This window comes from Garra rufa, chromosome 24 (assembly GCF_049309525.1).
Source record: "Garra rufa chromosome 24, GarRuf1.0, whole genome shotgun sequence".
NCBI lineage: Eukaryota > Metazoa > Chordata > Actinopteri > Cypriniformes > Cyprinidae > Garra > Garra rufa.
This window is the reverse complement of record NC_133384.1, coordinates 12,147,198-12,164,697: the sequence shown is the minus strand read 5'-3', so window position 1 is coordinate 12,164,697 and position 17,500 is coordinate 12,147,198. Positions and strand designations below refer to the sequence as shown.

The 17,500-nt window shown below is 35.7% G+C and overlaps 1 protein-coding gene across 1 annotated transcript in view; it reads right to left on the bottom strand.

Moving 5' to 3' along the window:
• Positions 1–17,500, bottom strand: part of gli3 (GLI family zinc finger 3) — a 39,561-nt gene that overhangs the window by 19,869 nt on the left and 2,192 nt on the right. Inside the window, exons 2-5 of the mRNA XM_073830538.1 lie at positions 9,547–9,751; positions 6,228–6,444; positions 2,022–2,135; positions 659–799 (exon numbers count right to left, since the gene is read on the bottom strand). Of these exons, the coding sequence (XP_073686639.1) occupies positions 659–799; positions 2,022–2,135; positions 6,228–6,444; positions 9,547–9,751 (677 nt within the window). The remainder of the gene's footprint in view (positions 1–658; positions 800–2,021; positions 2,136–6,227; positions 6,445–9,546; positions 9,752–17,500) is intronic.

Sequence of the window (17,500 nt, the reverse complement as noted above, 5' to 3'; positions counted from 1 at the left end):
CTAAATGTACCTAAATGTAAATCCAAAACTTTGAAATAATGTCTGTCAACTCAAATTGTCAGCTCAATTACTAATTAAAGATTTTTCCTAAAACCCAAAAACAAAAAATAATTGTTATATATAGTAAAGTACATGTATATCCCTCTTTCAAAGGCATAGCCAAGAAGTTGTCAAGACCTTTAAGCTTTGAGGACAAGACTTCAAATGTGGGAGGCAGGCCATTCCAACTGGAGGCTTTCAATTATAGATAGGGGTTAGCGTGGCTGCCATGGATTGCCATGTCAGAGTAGGAATAAACAGCCGTGGAGAACTGGGAATCTTTCTATCAGATGCCTTTGGGGTTGGTGTGTGTTTGTGTGGATTATTGGAGAAAAGAGTGGTTAAAGAATGGTTGTGTTTGTTGTCCACAGAGAAATGGTTAAAGGGGACAGTAGTGTATTTTCACACAAAGTTGGCTTTCATGTCCTTTCACTCGTTGCTTAAGCTTGGGAGTAGCTGTGACAAATGGGATGTCTGAAGCCAAGTATAGGCTTTCAAGGTATTTGTGTGTATATATATATATGTGTCTTTTCCACCTATTTGAGATCCTTATCATGAATGATTCAATTAAGAGACTGAACATTTAAATTGATGAAACATAAACGTGGTGTCCACTCACATGCACAAGCTGCTCTTGGGTGTCAAACTCCCTGCAGCAACCCTCCCAGTGGCAGTTGGTCTCATACACCACCTCTGGCTCCTGCTTGCCCTCCTCTTTATCACCCTCCTCTTTCACCAGCGTTATTCCATCCGTTTGCTCCTGCACAAACACATGCAGCCAAACAGTGAGGGCATATGGGGTCAATAATGTGACACAAATTTTTGTCATTTTCTATTTATTCAAAAGTACAAATTCAATTCATGCATAACTTGAATATACCACTTATATGATGAGCATGGTTTTAATTTCTGATTGATTACATTTCTGAATTATTTAAAGTAAAGGGGGCGGGGGGGGTTGTCAATGGTACAATTGTCACGTGTATTACTACAGCATGACATGAAGGAAATCTCTATTCTGAGATAAGTTTTATGTGTGGCCTGGTAAATGTGAATTATTTAATAGTGCAGACGATGATAAATGATTTTATTGTGAGTACATGACAGCTACATGAGTCCTCATTCCTTATTTGTATCATGAACACAATGCTAAAGAAAATGCATCTGACATTATTCGGAATATCTAAATGAGAAAACATTTAGCTGTATGCCTTTACAGGGATTCTATTCTTTTTGTGAAAGAAAAAAAAAATCCTATAGTGGCCTGGAAGAAGAACTTTGCTCGGTAAGTGCCACAAATTATGCAGAACTGGCAGTTGTTTTTAAGTTTAAAAAGTGTTAACAGCTTTGGAAATGGAAATTAAGATTTGTGAATTTAGAGGTGGTTGTTGTTTATCTAATTTAGGTCTATTTTGAGATATGTTCTTATGTGAGTGTGTGTGAGAGAGAGAGAGGGAGAAAGAGAATGAATGACGGCTTTTATTTTTATTATTCTAAAATGTAACAAAAAAAAAAAAAAAAAAAACAATGGAAAGGGGCCTGCAGAAAAATAAATAAGAAAAACAATAAAAGCATGGACTAAAAAATCTAAGACGGAGGTCCATTTATGCCATCAGTTTATAAAGGGCATTGTAGAAAATGTGTCATCTAATTTTTCTTTCATTTTTCCATTCAGTTAGGCATCTGATTAAAAGAAAAAACTATTTCCTTCTGAAGCTTTGGAGATCAATGAGGCTTATCGCATCTGAAACAGTGCCACAACAGGCGACCAAATCAAACACGCAAATAAATAGCTTTACAGTAAGTCACATAATTGGTCCCAAAGCTCTTGCTGCGTGTGCATGTGTGGGAACTGTCTTCTTAAGCGTTTTTTTTTTTTTTTTTGATGGTTTGTTGTTGTTGTTGTGTGTGTGTGTGTGTGTGTGTGTGTGTGTGTGTGTGTGTGTGTTTATCCCTATATATGTATGTGCACATGTGCATACCTGCACGCTAACAGCTCCGGGGCTAGGTGGCTCCTCCTCTGGTTTGAGTTTGGAGCGTTTGTGGTGCATTGGGTCCCCTGTGCTACTCACAGCTGACTCACTGGTGGGTTTACTCTGGAAACAAATATTTAAAAAACACAAATAAAAATGACCACATAATCATTATTATCATCAAAAATATAGGTCCAAATTTGTTTTGGAAGCTGAATGACTACCATATTCATGTTCATGTGGTGGTAGTTCAAGGTGCTTCAAAGAATACCATGGTTCTTTCATGGTCTATGTCTAAACAGCATTACCATGATTAATCAAAAAGTAACATTGTACCCCTTGTGAAATACAAATATATTTTAAATACTTTTAAAAAGAGTACTTATTAGTGTGAAAATATTATACTTTATATTATATTACCACTGAACTTCAGAATATAACACGGTACTGTAATAGTCAGAGATGGAATCTTGAGTCTGTGATATGGACTCGAGTCACACTTAAGTTGGAAAAAATAAAGACTTGAGACATGACTTGGAATTGGACCTCAGAAACTTGTGAACATGTCTGGTAATGGTATGTGTAGGAAAAAAGCATGATATTAACAAGGTATCATCCCCCAACAAAAAAAGATCCTTCTTTTGTTAGTGTAATGATATGCATATATATATTACAAATCTACTTCCAGAGAAATAAAAAAACTGCCACTGATTGTCTAAACAGATATTATTCACAATTTCTCCCTAAACAGCAATAAATCCTCCTCTGACTCTATTCACTCATTTACTGCTGCTCTCTCTCTCTTTTTCTCACTTTCTGCCAAAGGAAGTCCCTTGTGACTGGCCAGAGCCAGTAAAGAAAAAGCACTCAGTAGGAGAGAAAAAAGTAACATTCCTTGGATGAGAGAGCAGGATTCCTTGGCTCTAAAGGAAGGTTCATTCTCAACTTAGGCTCATTGGAAATACGTGCCTCTATATACATTTCTGCAAACCTGAAAAATACCTATGTGTATGAATCACTGCAGTTTCCAGTGAAAATAAACACTAGAGGCAGTAAAACTTCTATTTATTTTCACACATAGTATGATTTAGTTTTCAGACTAATTTTCAGACAATTACTACTGCAGACTATTATATTAAGCCTTCAAAAGAATTTTAACATCTTGCATGATTTGAAAATTGATACTTTTAAACGTTGTCTTCACATATACAGCTTCATGAGTTTTCAAATAAAAGTCAGTTTGCTTGGTAGCTCACGCGATACGGCGTTGCACCTGGCCAATGAAGAGCTCAAATCTGCATGAAGAAGTGAAAATAGCATGGCTGCACCAAATAAATTTTTTTAATCACTTTTGCATTTGTTAACACTATCGGTTAGGTTTAGGGTTGGGTTTGGTGTAGGGGATATTTCCAATGGGATAGAGCATTAACCTTTAGCAACACACCCCGGATATTTTAATTCTGAACAGCTGCGATATGTATCTCAACCAGCATAATAAAAATGCAGCAATACATGCCTATACCAATGTACTAAAAACGTGCCATGGTCACGTATTAAACGTGTGTTTTAGCGCCACTCTCTGGACATTTCATTTTGAAACTGCTGCGAAACGTGCAGTAGGGTACATAATTACGGTGTTGCAGAAATGTATGTAGAGACATGTATTTCCTCCTCTAGCAAAGCATTTTATTGTTATTATTTTTTATTTTGCTTTTAAAGCATATACAAATACACAAATGCTAAATAAGTTATTTAGCAAAATGACCAGGCTGTTTATTTCCATACAACAAAAGTAAAAAAAAAAAAACCTTAAAATTACTCTATGTGAATAATGCACCATTTTCTTCTCAAGCCATGCAATACTTGCTGAAAGCAACAAACCTTGCAAATTATACAGGTTTTTTTTTCACAAGGAAATGAGTAATGAGTAGGATTTTGAAGAAAATATTAGTAACATATTGTAAGGGTGAGCGGGGCACAACCTAACGCGGGGTAACACACGTGGTTCAAATATTTCCACACACGCTAGCATAACCAAATTTACGGTATTTACTAGTTGCCGTAGAAACACTATGCAGAGAAAAAGATCACCAAAATTCAAAAGCATTTTGAAGATATCGCTGAATATTTATTTTACCATAGTAAAAGTACATTTCTGGCTGAAGTAAACTTTTCATTTCTGTTTTTAGTATTCATTTAAAGTTAGACAAAACTGCCATTATTTTAATCTCCAATTTGTTATTTATCAGTTTAGATAGTTTATTAATGCTTGACAAACCAGCGGAAGACAAACCTGTTTTGAAACTCCAGTGGCGCAGATGGGGAACGTTGTAACACTGTGTGACAATATGCCCCGCTGTTATTAAACTATGCTATTCTATGACATAAGCGGTGCAATTTACACTATTTACTTCTAAGGATTTTGATAAGAAACCACAAGGAACAGGTGAATAAAGGCTGACAATCATTGTTTAATGTTCAGAAGTTATTATTTCAAGAAATGTAAAGCATTTTGGCTGGTTTATGTGTGTCGTGTTCTATGAGAGCTGTGTGTGGAGCGACGGGAGTGTTTTTCTGAATGTCTAAATGTGTTTCATTTATTTGTCCACATTGTTTTGAACTACTGTACAGCTGTGTGTTGTGATCAGGGCCGTTCAAAACATTGTTGTGATGTGTTCATTCATTGTCAAACTCCAAAATTAGACCATTTTTATAAAAAAAAAAAAGTCATTACTTCATTTGAAAAAGTTAACACATGTATTTTACTGACAAAATATTTTAGTTTGTTGTGTATATTTTTTTTCATTCGATCAGATAACATTTTAAGCCGTCATATGGTCGTGTTACAACGTACCCCTCAGATGTTACAATGTACCCCATCTATGGGGCATGTTGTCACGTTTCACTTCCTTTCTTTTGAGGTAAGTAACGAAAAACGTATACACTGTAAATATGAAACAAAGTGAAAAAATTGTACTCTGAACCCCAAGTGGATTTACATAAACCGCGAAATTCAAAAAGTGTTAGGTTGTGCCCCACTCTCCCCTACACCACACTTAGGGTATGAAACTTTAGATCCAAGAGAGTGTAGTGATTCAATAAAATACAATGATCTGATATTTCTCTGTCTGTCATTTTGAGCAATGCTCACACCTTCTCTCCTTTTTCATTAATTGTTCTTTTTCGACCACATGGTGAGACAAATGTTCCAGGATGCCCTTCTATTAAAGAAGCTGGTGCTGTCTCTGGGGTCAGGCGGGGGAAATGGATGACACTGATCTAGGAAGGAGTAGTGTGGCTATTATGGCTTGAAAGGAAAGACTGGCATTGAAAAAAAATCTTGGGAAAACACATTCACCATTACACTAAGAGTTAACTGTTACTGAAGCACAAAAAAACAGGAATCGATACGAAGACAGATAAAAACAACATGATGCACTCTACAGTTTTTAATCCAGCAGACTTTGAGTATAAAGGACAAGGCATGATCAGGTGAAAAAAAAAACTTAAGAAGAAAAACACTTCTATGCTCATCCTTCTAAGAGAAGGTTTAGGAATGTTTTCGTGTCTGATTAATGGTGGAGGTGGCAAGATTTTTGCTGCTAACAAGCGGGGTGTTATTTCTCAAAGGTGCCTTCTGGGCAAGCTCACCGTCTTTCCATGTCGAGACACAACACAGAAACTACGCGCACACAAGGGAACAACTCCCATGAGGCCTGTCTGTGAGGGAGGGCTGTTTGCAGCCACACTTTCGTTGCTGTTTATATATGCTGTTGTATTGGTAGTGTGTATTTTCATGAACCACACACAATAATAAATAGCACCAGCACTTGTGATAATAAGTGCTGAATAAATTTAAGCATTGAGGGGGAAACTCACTGTTTGATCTAAACAACTTCAGTTGCTGTTTAATAGAAGAACACCCAAAAGTAATCATGTTAACTGATTTAAAAATGCATAGTGTTGTTTAAACTTAAGAATGAAAATCTTACCTAATCTCTTTTTAGCTCTTCCACCTTTGTATGTATATTCTAACTTGTAAAGGTTGGAACCATGGCTTGGTGGTTAACACATGCTCCAGTAAAACTGAGCTCTGGTACTCAAATGGGAATCACAAGTTCAAATCCAGCTTTTGTTAAACTGTTCTGTTTTAATCATATCTTCTGCATCTATCTACTGGTCAATAAAATAATTCATACAGAAGTGAATACTGACCTGTGAGTCGTTTGAGGCTGTGGAACGTTCTGTAGGTGGCAGGCCGGAGGGAGGGATGCCAGGAACAGGTCTCTGGGTGGCAAAGGCAGGAGCTGGGTGCACAAGGGGCGGACTGTGTCCAAATGCAGAACCTATGATGCCTGGTTGCCGACTGATAAGCTGCTGATGCATTTGCAGTGCCACAGGTGTTGAAGGATATGCAAAACTCAATGCAGGGCTGTAAAACAAATAGAAAAATATGTTTTTTTTTTTTTTTTACTTCTGCTAACAAATTAAATGTATAAATTTGGTTTATATTACAAATTAGTTACATTTGGTGATGTAGTAAATTATAAACTCATTAATTTATATAATATTTTTTATTGAATATTCATTCATTCATCATTTAATATTACTTATATTGCACTACAGTTCAAAAGTTTGTGGTCAAAATACAGTAAAAACAGTAATACTGCAAAATATTATTACAGTTTAAAAATAACTGTTTTCTATTTTCTATCAAGACTTTAGTGTCATTTAGAAATAATTCTAATATGAGTTTGTCCTCAAGAAACATTTCTTATCAATACCAAAGTTGAAAACAGTTGTGCTGCTTAATATTTTTTGATAAATAGAAAGTTCAAAAGAACAGGATTTGTTTAAAAGAGGGTTTTTTTTGTTATGATATAAAAGTCTTTACTGACACTTTTGATCAATTTATTGTCTCTTCACTGAATTAATGTATTTTCTTTCTAAAAAAGATTTTACTGACCCCAGACTTTTGAAAGGTAGTGTATACAATGCAATATTTTTATAACATAAAATAATATAAACAATATTAACAATACAATTATTTTAATAATAACTATTTTATTAGTGGCAGTCAAAATAATTACACATAGAATGTATTAAACTGATAATCTTAATACACTAATTTAAAACAACAACAAACATTGCAAACAACACAACATAAACCTTTTTAAGAAAAAGTTCCAAGATAGTTGATGTAAAATGATGAATCACCCGATGAGCACAAAAGCTGTATTTAAGCACAATATTGAACTTTCAAAGATCATCTCCTCTTCTATAGATGCCACAATCCTTTAATGATAAAGCCCTGATGCTCAATAAAAGACATTCATAGGAGGTTACATTCATTGTGGGACATGCTGGCCAGTCCATACGAGCTCATACGTCTACTGGTCTTATTACAGGCAGAGAGGAAATCAATGTAGCCAGACGCTGCGTGGCTGACACGGCTGTCTCATCACTCATCAGGCCTGGACCCTTGCCTGCCACCTCTGTCCACACATGTTCACATAAGATATGACTGATTAGCTTGGAAAAACAAATCACTGAATAATCACTCTCAGTAGAGGAAAGAGGTTCATTTCTGTCGTCTTTCACTCTCTGAGACCCCCACCCAAACCAGGTAACATTGCTTCCTAATAGTGCTGGATGGCAGACGTCAAACTGAGTGACACATCGCCAGGGATGCTAGCTGTGTCTCTATGGTAGATCCATCCTTCAGTTTAATATAGAAGTTACAAGACTGTTCAAATGTAACAACTTCTGATTTTCTGACAAGCTGCAAAATCTGTAACAATCTTTTGTTTAAAATATGACGTAGTTATGGGACATTACACTTAAACAATACAGCATATGGTAAAAAATAAAATAAATAAATCCCATTTTGTAATAATTGGTTGATTTTTGTTTTCAGAAAGTGTGTATCCTTTTACATATACCATTATTCAAGTTTTGGATGCATTAAATTAAGTGTGAGTAAAGACACTATAAAAGCATTCCATTTCAAATAAATGCTTTCCATTAATCAAAGAAAAATGTGCACAGAAAGATTAAGCAGCACAACTTTTTACAGTACTACTAATAATAATAACAACACAATAATAATAATAGTAAAAACAGTTTCTTGAGCATCAAATCAGAATTTTAGAATGATTTCTGAAGGATCACTGATACACAAGACTGAAGTAATGGCTATGGTAAGACAATGGTATTTTTTTAATCCTTTTAAAATAGATACAAATATAAAGCAGTTATTTTAAATATAAATAAATAATTGTAAATACACTTAATCTTAATTACACTTAATCTCTTAATAAACCCAAAACTTTTTTTAACAAAAGTGTATGTCTACAATTTTGTAGCAGTGCAAGTAATATGTTTGCACACCAAAAAACAAAACAAAAACAACAAGACAACTATGAGAGCACTATGAGAACTTAATGTATTTATTTCAACAAGAAATGTAAGCTTACTATTTTTTGGCAGAGTAGGAAGTAAATCACAAAATGGCAGTGTCTTGTGACTGGGACAAATTTAGATATGCCAGATTAAAGGAGCATTGATAAAGCTTCAATCCATTTGGTTGATCAGTATTTGTATTGATTAGCATCTATAAATAAGTCTCATTGTTGTAACAAAGACTTTATCATCAACTTAATGTCTGTCTTGACTCCTGCTATGAACTGGCCTCATATAAATGGGGTCATTTGAAAAAGCATGAATTATGTAGCCTTTGAAACATTTAAAGGTGTGATTAGAAGGCAGGATGGTCAGCAAATACCCTCAAGTTGAAGTGTTCATGAATTACACCTCAAAGAAAATGAGTTGGTCACAATTGGTTTTATTCACTTCATCCACAGAATCTCTCTTTCCCATTAAAGCTTGTGTTACTGTCGCCAGACTTTGCTTTCCTCCTCCGTCCCCTTCTTCATGACCCTTTCATTTGTCATTCCCCCTTCCTCTCCTCCTTTCCAGTGTGAGCGATTGCATGGCTGCAGTGTTAGGGTAAAGCTCTTCTCAGCTGATGGGGAGAACATTAATCAGATGCATATCAGACAGATGAGTGTAGAGGAGGAGGGGAGGAATATGTTCACACGCTTCCTCCTAATAGCGCTCTCTGTGTTCCCTCGTTTATTTCGCTGTCCAGCGTTCATTCATCACTCTGCTTCTGAGGATGTGCTGGAGTGTCTTTCTGCACTGATCGCTTTTCTCTTTCTCAGAATCTTTCCCACATTGTTATGTTTCTTGTCTGTTCCAATACACACCTCTCTTTATTTTCATACTTGGCACAGTGTCCAAGTTTGGAATGACATGAAGGTGAATATGAATTTTGGGTAAACTGTACTTTAAAACCCAAGTGAGAAGTTAAGACTTGCTTATCTCAAATAAGACACAATAACCTGTCCTGAAGGCGAAAAAAACTAAATAATTCCCTTGATATATGAATAAAAATATATTTTTAATTAAAATAATCCAGAATCCGACTTCAAGCTTGTCAGAAAGTAGTATATACTTTTTTTGCTGTACATACCTGATAGTACCAGCTGAGAGGTGCCCATAGGATCCACTGGTGGACGAGCTGGAGCGGGAATTATTAAGTATAGTGACTAGAGAGTTGGGCGAGGTGCGAATCATGGCCTGCAGGTCAAAACTGGGGTCAGACAGGGAAGGGGAGCTGGGAAGGGGCCGTTTTCTGCTGGGCCGATTTGTAAGCCTAGGACTTGGAAATCGTGAAGCTGAGCAAACACAGACAGAGAGAGAAAACATCGAAAAACAATGGTATGTTATGTATTTAAAGTAAACCTGGTGGTATAACAACAAGGACAAAAACACATATAATCATTTGGGCCCACTCTATATTAGATGACCTTAACTACTATGTACTTACATCCAAAAATAAGTACAATGTATTTATTGTGTTCATACTGTATTGCAAAACATTTTGTCGCTACTGAAGTGGGATATGGGTAAGGTTAGGGACAGATTTGGTGGTTTGGGTAGGTTTGAGGGTGGGTTAAGGTGTAAGGGACAGATCAACAGTGTAAATGAAATTATAATTACAGAAAATAACTACAGATGTAATTACATGGAAGTATTTTTTATATATAAGCATAATGTAAAAACATGCATGTACACAATTAAGTGCATTGTATCAAATGATTAATTTAAATGTAAGTACTTAAAGGCACCTAATATAAAGTGAGACCAATCTTTCTTTCTTTTTTTTCAATATTTTATTTTTTTATTTATTCATTAATTTTAATTAAAATATATTTGTTTTTACTTCAGTTAAATTAATTACAGTTTTTAATTTAATAGTTAAATTTTTTAAAAGAGCTTTTACTATTAGTAGATAGAGAAGAGGACAGCACAACAGTGTGTCTTTCTGCATTGCAAATACAATTTCATTTCATGCATTAGAACATTTTTTAGTTCCCATTCTCTTACGATGTATTTTGAGAATTAACCACATAGAAAGATTTACTGACCAAGAATCATGCTTATCTTTTTAATTTCATGCAATTTCTTCATTATATTCTGTTGGATGCATACAACAATGACTGCATTTTCTGCATTACATGCATTTTGTATGCACTGTAAAAGCATAACTGCAGCTCCACTTTTTTCACTGCTCTCTAGTAGCGTCACTGCAATATTGAATCCCGTTTAATTGGGTTGAACAGTGCGTTAATGTTGAATGGAATTGCACTGGGTTGTTTTTCAAAAGCTTTCACTAGAAAGCAGATCGAACGCAGACAGGCCCTCCACTCACGCACAATGACTGGCACCTACAGATTAAGAAATGACTTTTGTTGTCTTTTCATTGGCGAATGTCACAAACAAGAAAGAAGGGAGAAATGGAAGGAGAAGTGAAAGGAGGAGGGGAAGAGAGGGGTGTGGGGGGATGGTGGTCTTTTGTTGTGTGGAGTGACACAATGACTTTGTGACTCATTTTTTTTCTTTCAGTTGTTCTGTACATTTTTTAAGAGAAAGCACGCAAACAAAACAAGATTACGCTCTCTCTTTCTCTCTCTCTGACTCTCTCCCATCTCTCTTTCTTGTTTGACACATACAGTGATTACAGGGTCTGTCATTCACATTTAAATCACTCTGTCTGTGTGTGTGTGTGTGTGTGTGTGTGTGTGTGTGTGTGTGTGTGTGTGTGTGTGTGTGTGTGTGTGTGTGTATTGCCACATTTGGAACATCTTACCACATTGCTGGCATTCAGCTTAGAACTGTGATTTAAGACTTTGTAAATAGACAGCACAAACTTACTCTCTCTCTCTCTCACACACACACACACACACACACACACACACACACACACACACGTATAAAAGTGCACAAAACACCTTATACTGGTCAATAAAATGAAAAAAAAAAAATACAATGTCATGCAGTTAATTAATCTCAGTGCTGGTGTAATGGTGGCAGAAGCTTGGTAAAACAATTTGACAGTTCAGTGGTTTATCAATTAGATTAAAATATTTGGTCCCACTTTATATTAGGTGGCCTTAACTACCATGTACTCACATTAAAAAATAAGTACAATGTACTTATTGAGTTCATACTGTATTGCAAAACACTGTTACTGCTATTGAGGTGGGATACGGGTAAGGTTAGAAACAGATTTGGTGGGTTTTTATTCACTTTAAACATCGGGTGAAGTGATTCTTTCTTTTTAATACAGATTATGCTAGATTATTAATAAATTAGTCATGACAAAAAATTATGATATCCGATGTATTTTTCTATGAGCGATTATAAGGTTACCAAGCTTAGCATGTTTAATACCATAGCTTGTCACCCACTACAACTAACACAATGATAAGCCTGTGTGTGAACTGACATTAGGCTAATATTGTAGACCTAATGATGTGTTGGGTTTTGCTCAATAGGATGTTAGGTGGCAGATAAATGCTGCAGTTTAATATCTAAATAAAAAATGTCCTCAGTCCCAGTCAAAACATAAAATACAATGTGAAGGATGTAAAATAATTCAATAATTATAATATGACCGTGTTAACCTATGAACCAAACTCATATTTAAACACTGTCACCATGCTATGTACACATGCTGTGTACGCATATCTATCCTTACAAGTCCAATTTTGGCTGTATTATTATTGTCCCCTTTAAAAATTGCTCCTGAGAAATCCCCCCCCCCCCCCCCCACACACACACACCCTTGTGTGTTATATGCTTGCTCAAACATTTTTTTAACAAAAATGTTACTGTAAATGTACATGTGAATGTAAAAAAGTGTGGGAAAAAATAATAGTTCCACCTTAAAAATTCATCTACATCCCAAGAAGGGTCCAAATTAAAGTCTTTCTAAATCTAATTGACATTAACGGAATCTACTTGACATTGGCTTATTAGCAGCTAATGGATTAAAAATGTGTGGCTTGAATGTACATACGTAGGACAGGTTAATTCTTTTATTCATCAGTTTTTCTCTAAAAGTAATTACACTGAGCTCTAAACTACGACTGTGCTATCCCATCCCCATTTTTAACAAAGACTCCTAGATAACGCACTTACACTCATTCACTCCCCTTCTTAGAGTCTATATATCATAAAAGAGGGCTTTAAAGTGTTAATTTGGCTGGCATGGAACAAACATTGTTAAAATAGGATGAGTTACTAAGGGATGATCACAGGCGATTTGAAGTAGAGGGGGATGCCAACATCTCCATTTGAAAATGATGGCCCTAATTGTTTTATTTCAGTCTATTAATCTTAAACAGAAAGGATTTCTCCGGTGATGAATTGTGGGACATTCCAATTCCCACTTAATAGCAATTAATTTTCTGATAGCCATGCAAGTTTGGCTAGTTTTAATTAGTTTGTGAGGAACGGGGAAGCTGGTGACAGGCTGACTAAATGCATTCTCATCAAAGACTAACAGGCCAGTCCACCTGACCTCTCTTCGAATCACTGTGCCTTTAATTTCCTATTTACACTTCAAAATAACTAATTTGCATACATCCTGTGCACACTTACCCCCCTTTTTGAAAAAATTAAGACAATGGAACAATTTAACCAGTTTAATTAAATGGAAATGGTTCTAGAAAGATTTGCAATTTTTATATGAGACCCCGCCCATTGACTTATGTCCTCTGTAGTGGACCTTGTGTTTTCATGAATTTTCTTTGAATTTTTTGAGCTACTCTGTCAAGTCCTGTTGTACTGTGCAGAGGACATCCTGGGCTTTCTAGTGATATGTCATTTGATTGGCTGGCATGCTAGGAACCACTTCTTACACTGAATCCAAAATGGCCGACATGCAAATGAGCACATTTTATGGGAAGGACAGAGATATCTAAAATTTAGCTTTTTTACATGTTTTTTACTATTATTATCACATATGTATTTGTTTATTAAAGTGTCAGTAACAATACATTTAGCTTTCAAAGCTGTTAAATTGTTTATGTTTCAAAATATCATCCTTTTTTAAATGTCAACTATAGTGGACATCAGGACCATCTTAATGTAATTAATGACTGCATGTTGTAGGAGGCCGAACTGAAGCAGAGAGGATTTTTATAAGATAGTTGAGGGAGACTCTGACTTAGAGCTGTCAGATGAGGATAAATTTTAATGTAACATACAAGAAGATGTTGAAGAAGAGGAAGAAATTGCAGGAGACTCAGATGAGCAGACTGAGACAGACACAGAGACAGAAAGGGAAGAACAGGAAAGATGCCGCACTCTGTGGTTCTGCAGAAGGACAATGCACACCAGCAAATTCACTTCTGAATGGTTGAAGAAAAACAAAATGAAGACTTTGGAGTGGCCTAGTCAAAGTCCTGACCTGAATCCTATTGAGATGCCCACAGCATGACCTTAAAAAGGCGGTCCATGCTCGAAAACCCTCCAATGTGGCTGAATTACAACAATTCTGCCAAGATGAGTGGGCCAAAATTCCTGCACAGCGCCGTAACAGACTCATTGCAAGTTATGGAAAATGCTTGATTTCAGTTGTTTTGTTTTTGTTACATAAATGTTGGATTAATATCCCTTTACAGCCATATTCTGTACAGTTTTGTTGTCTGAGTTTGGCTGTCGTTTTGAACTAAAATGGTCCTGTGGTCCACTACAGTGGACATGCTGTAAAATTAAAAATAAAAACAAAACGTAAAAACTCTAAATTGTAGAATTTTTTTTTAACCCAAAGGATGTAGGAAATCACAAAAAAACAACAAAAAAGAGGCACTTTTTTTCTTTGGGTCTCAGGAGGTTAAATCAACAAGAACTGAACAAGAATGTTCTAAACAAGTTGTTTTATGGATTAGAGATCTCATTCAACCACAGTGTTACATTAACTGTCTCTGTTCTATATCGTTTGTTGTGCCTTGTCTAATATACGTCTAATATATCTTCTAATCAGTGTCAAGTTACATTATGTGGAGTAGGCCTACCACACCTTTTTGGGCGATTTCACTCTGGCCGTTCTCCGTTCTCTCTGGTGTTCTCATAGACTTCCATACAACAACTTTTTTGTTGTTGTTGTTGTTGTTGTTGTTGTGAACTGCAGGCACTGCAATGCAATGTGCAATACAAACTTACTTGCATTTCTTATTGGTCAGCAATCCAAATGTGTGCGCTTTGCGCTTGACATCAATTGCTTTTTATAAAACGCTATGTAATATTAATCGCAGCACGTTTCAAATGATAAAAAACGCGATTTATAATAAAAAAAAGTACTATATTAATTTTCATAAAAATGTGTATGGAAAACAGAAGAAGAAAGCATAATATTTGCAAGACAAAATTACCAATTTATTGTTTTCCCCATGAAATTACAGTGTCCATTAGCAGGAGGAGAACACTGGCAATTGTTTTCCTATTGGAAAATCTACAGCACATTTTAAGCATTTTTAAAACCAGTGGTGAATAGTAACAAAGTAGTTTTACTTAAGTACTTAAGTAAAATTTTTCAAGTATCTGTACTTTACTGGAGTAGTTTTATTTTGAGTAACTTTTACTTTTACTTCACTACATTCCAAAGCATAAGATCGTACTTTTACTACATTTCATAAAACATGTCGTTACTCCTTATAATATATCACATGCTCCGAGACGCAAAAGCGGTGTCTGATTCATGAACAAACTGATTCTTTTCAATGAACCTGTTAAATCAGTTCAGCAAAAAAAACAGCAAATCGCACCAAACGATTCACGAATTGGAATGATCCGATTGTATGGGGTTATTTTTGTCTTTTTATTATTCAAACTAACATACTGTGTTTGAGAGTAAAACTAATTATTTTGTAATTAAAAAATAAAAGTTTGCAAAAAAAGTCTTCTTAAATCTCAGAAATAAATAAAATTTTTCTTTGTGTACTTCAAACACTTTTCATCGCGAAACCACAAATGTTGCTCTCTTTTCTGCTGTCTTTTTTTTGTGGGGTCTAAAAGTTTGGCTTGCGAGTAAAGCTGTATCTCAGTGGGCGAAAGGATGAAAGGCCTTTCTCTATTGGTCACTCTCGATTGAAGTGACCAGTTGATCACGTCCACTACGTTTCCCCGCCAATGCAACTAACCTATTGATCTGCCAGGACCTTGCTTGTTAATCTAAACTCACACACACACATGCACACATTATATTACATTATAACATTATATTAAATGATGTTATATGATATATATTAAATTAAATATTAAATTATTAAATATTAAATATTAAATTATGTTATATGATATCTACACAGAAGGTATATGGCATAAGAAAGAGGAAAAATTCTCCAGAAATGGTTTTACAAGTCCATTTACAACCCTAGGATTTGTCCCTAGAATAAAATGGTCTGTTATTACCTTATTTGGAAGGTTCATGAATAATAATGATACGCTTTACTTTGATTTGCTCATTTCATTAGCTTACACAGCAGGAAGGAAACACATGGAGGAAAATATATATTTAATTACGGAGCTCGAGCCGTGGGGTATGCGGGGCATTAAAACTGCCTTTTTCAATGCACAATCATTCTACTTTTGCTTTTGAGATTTGCATCGCACATGCTCTGTGTAACGCTATACTACAGCCGCAGTACTTAGCACATTTGACAAGTTTAGATGCTGTCAGCAGTGATCAGGATCTGCAAATAATTCGCCATCGTCTGCGCAGTCATCTCTCCTTACTCTGTTTATGTGGTAAGTGAAATTGTATGTACTGCAATGTAACAGGCTAGCGCTAGCAAGAAGTCCATGTACAGAACTGTTACTATTCAACTATGCCAAGGTAAATACAGTTTTCCATTCTATGGCACCTTTAAAGGGGGAGCCCAGTGCTGTTTCATGCATGTTAAGTTATTTACACTGTTAAAGAGTTGGATTCTCATGCTAAACATGACCATGACGTCATGAAAGGTGAAACTCCTTGTATTGGCATTTCTCTCAAAAGAGCGCACCCGTACACACATCAACACAAAAGATCCCGGTCATGATTCAGACCTGCAGATGGCAAGTAAAAAACGGCGTCAAATGTGTGTTTTGTTGGCAATCGGCACGCAAGTTTTCATCAACCTGCCCGCCTTCCAGAGAGAATCATAAAGCTGCATCTTTCTTTTGTAAATATGATAAAACTAAAGACTTCTTGGAGATATGAAGGATGCAGTACTACTCTATAGGTACTCAAGATTAACATAAGATTGGGTGAAACTGTGTGTGTTATGCCCCTTTAATGATCTTATTTGCAACTTCAATGAACCCTAGTCCGTCTCGACTGGTGTGCACAATTAAGGTATGAATTTCTAACAGTAGTCATTGCAGCATGGATTTCATGTCTGACTCCATTTTGTTTATGATTTTTATGTCTACAAAGGTGCGTGGGGAAGCTTTTTTCTCTTATATTATTGGTGGTTGGCATAATTTGGCAGACAGGGCAACTAGAATTGAGTTCAAAATCAAAATATATAGTTTATTTGTAAAAAAAAAAAAAAGAAGGTATATTTGTGAATAAAGTTGGGTATCATAGTGTTATGATTCCTGGTCCCGCCCACTCCTGCTGACATTTTTCCTATCCCGTCCTAATCACGTGATTAATAGTGATTTTGTTTCCCATTATTTTCTGAAAAAATGTCAGCCTCTAACATGTATGTTCGCTCTGATAGCTTTTTGCACAAGAACATTTCAGTATGGTCACATGTCTGGCAAGAAAGTGCTGTTTTTATAGGAGTTTACAATGGTCAGTGGTGTTTATAGGGGCATATGGGCATCAACACTTAATCTGACAGAGGAACTGTTCACTGGTCATGTAAAGCCACCCTCAGATCACCACATTCGACAAATTCAGAATGTTTTTATTTGCTTTCTTTAACTTGCGTTTTGCTCTGTTTAATAATTCTGAATGGATCCATGTATATTTATATACAGTCAGGTTAAGGCAGCTGGTATAGTGGTCTGTTGGTGTCTCTGTGTGGTCGTGTTAGTGTTGTAGCTTGACTTGTAGTTATAGAAAATGGTAAACATTTTTAACATAG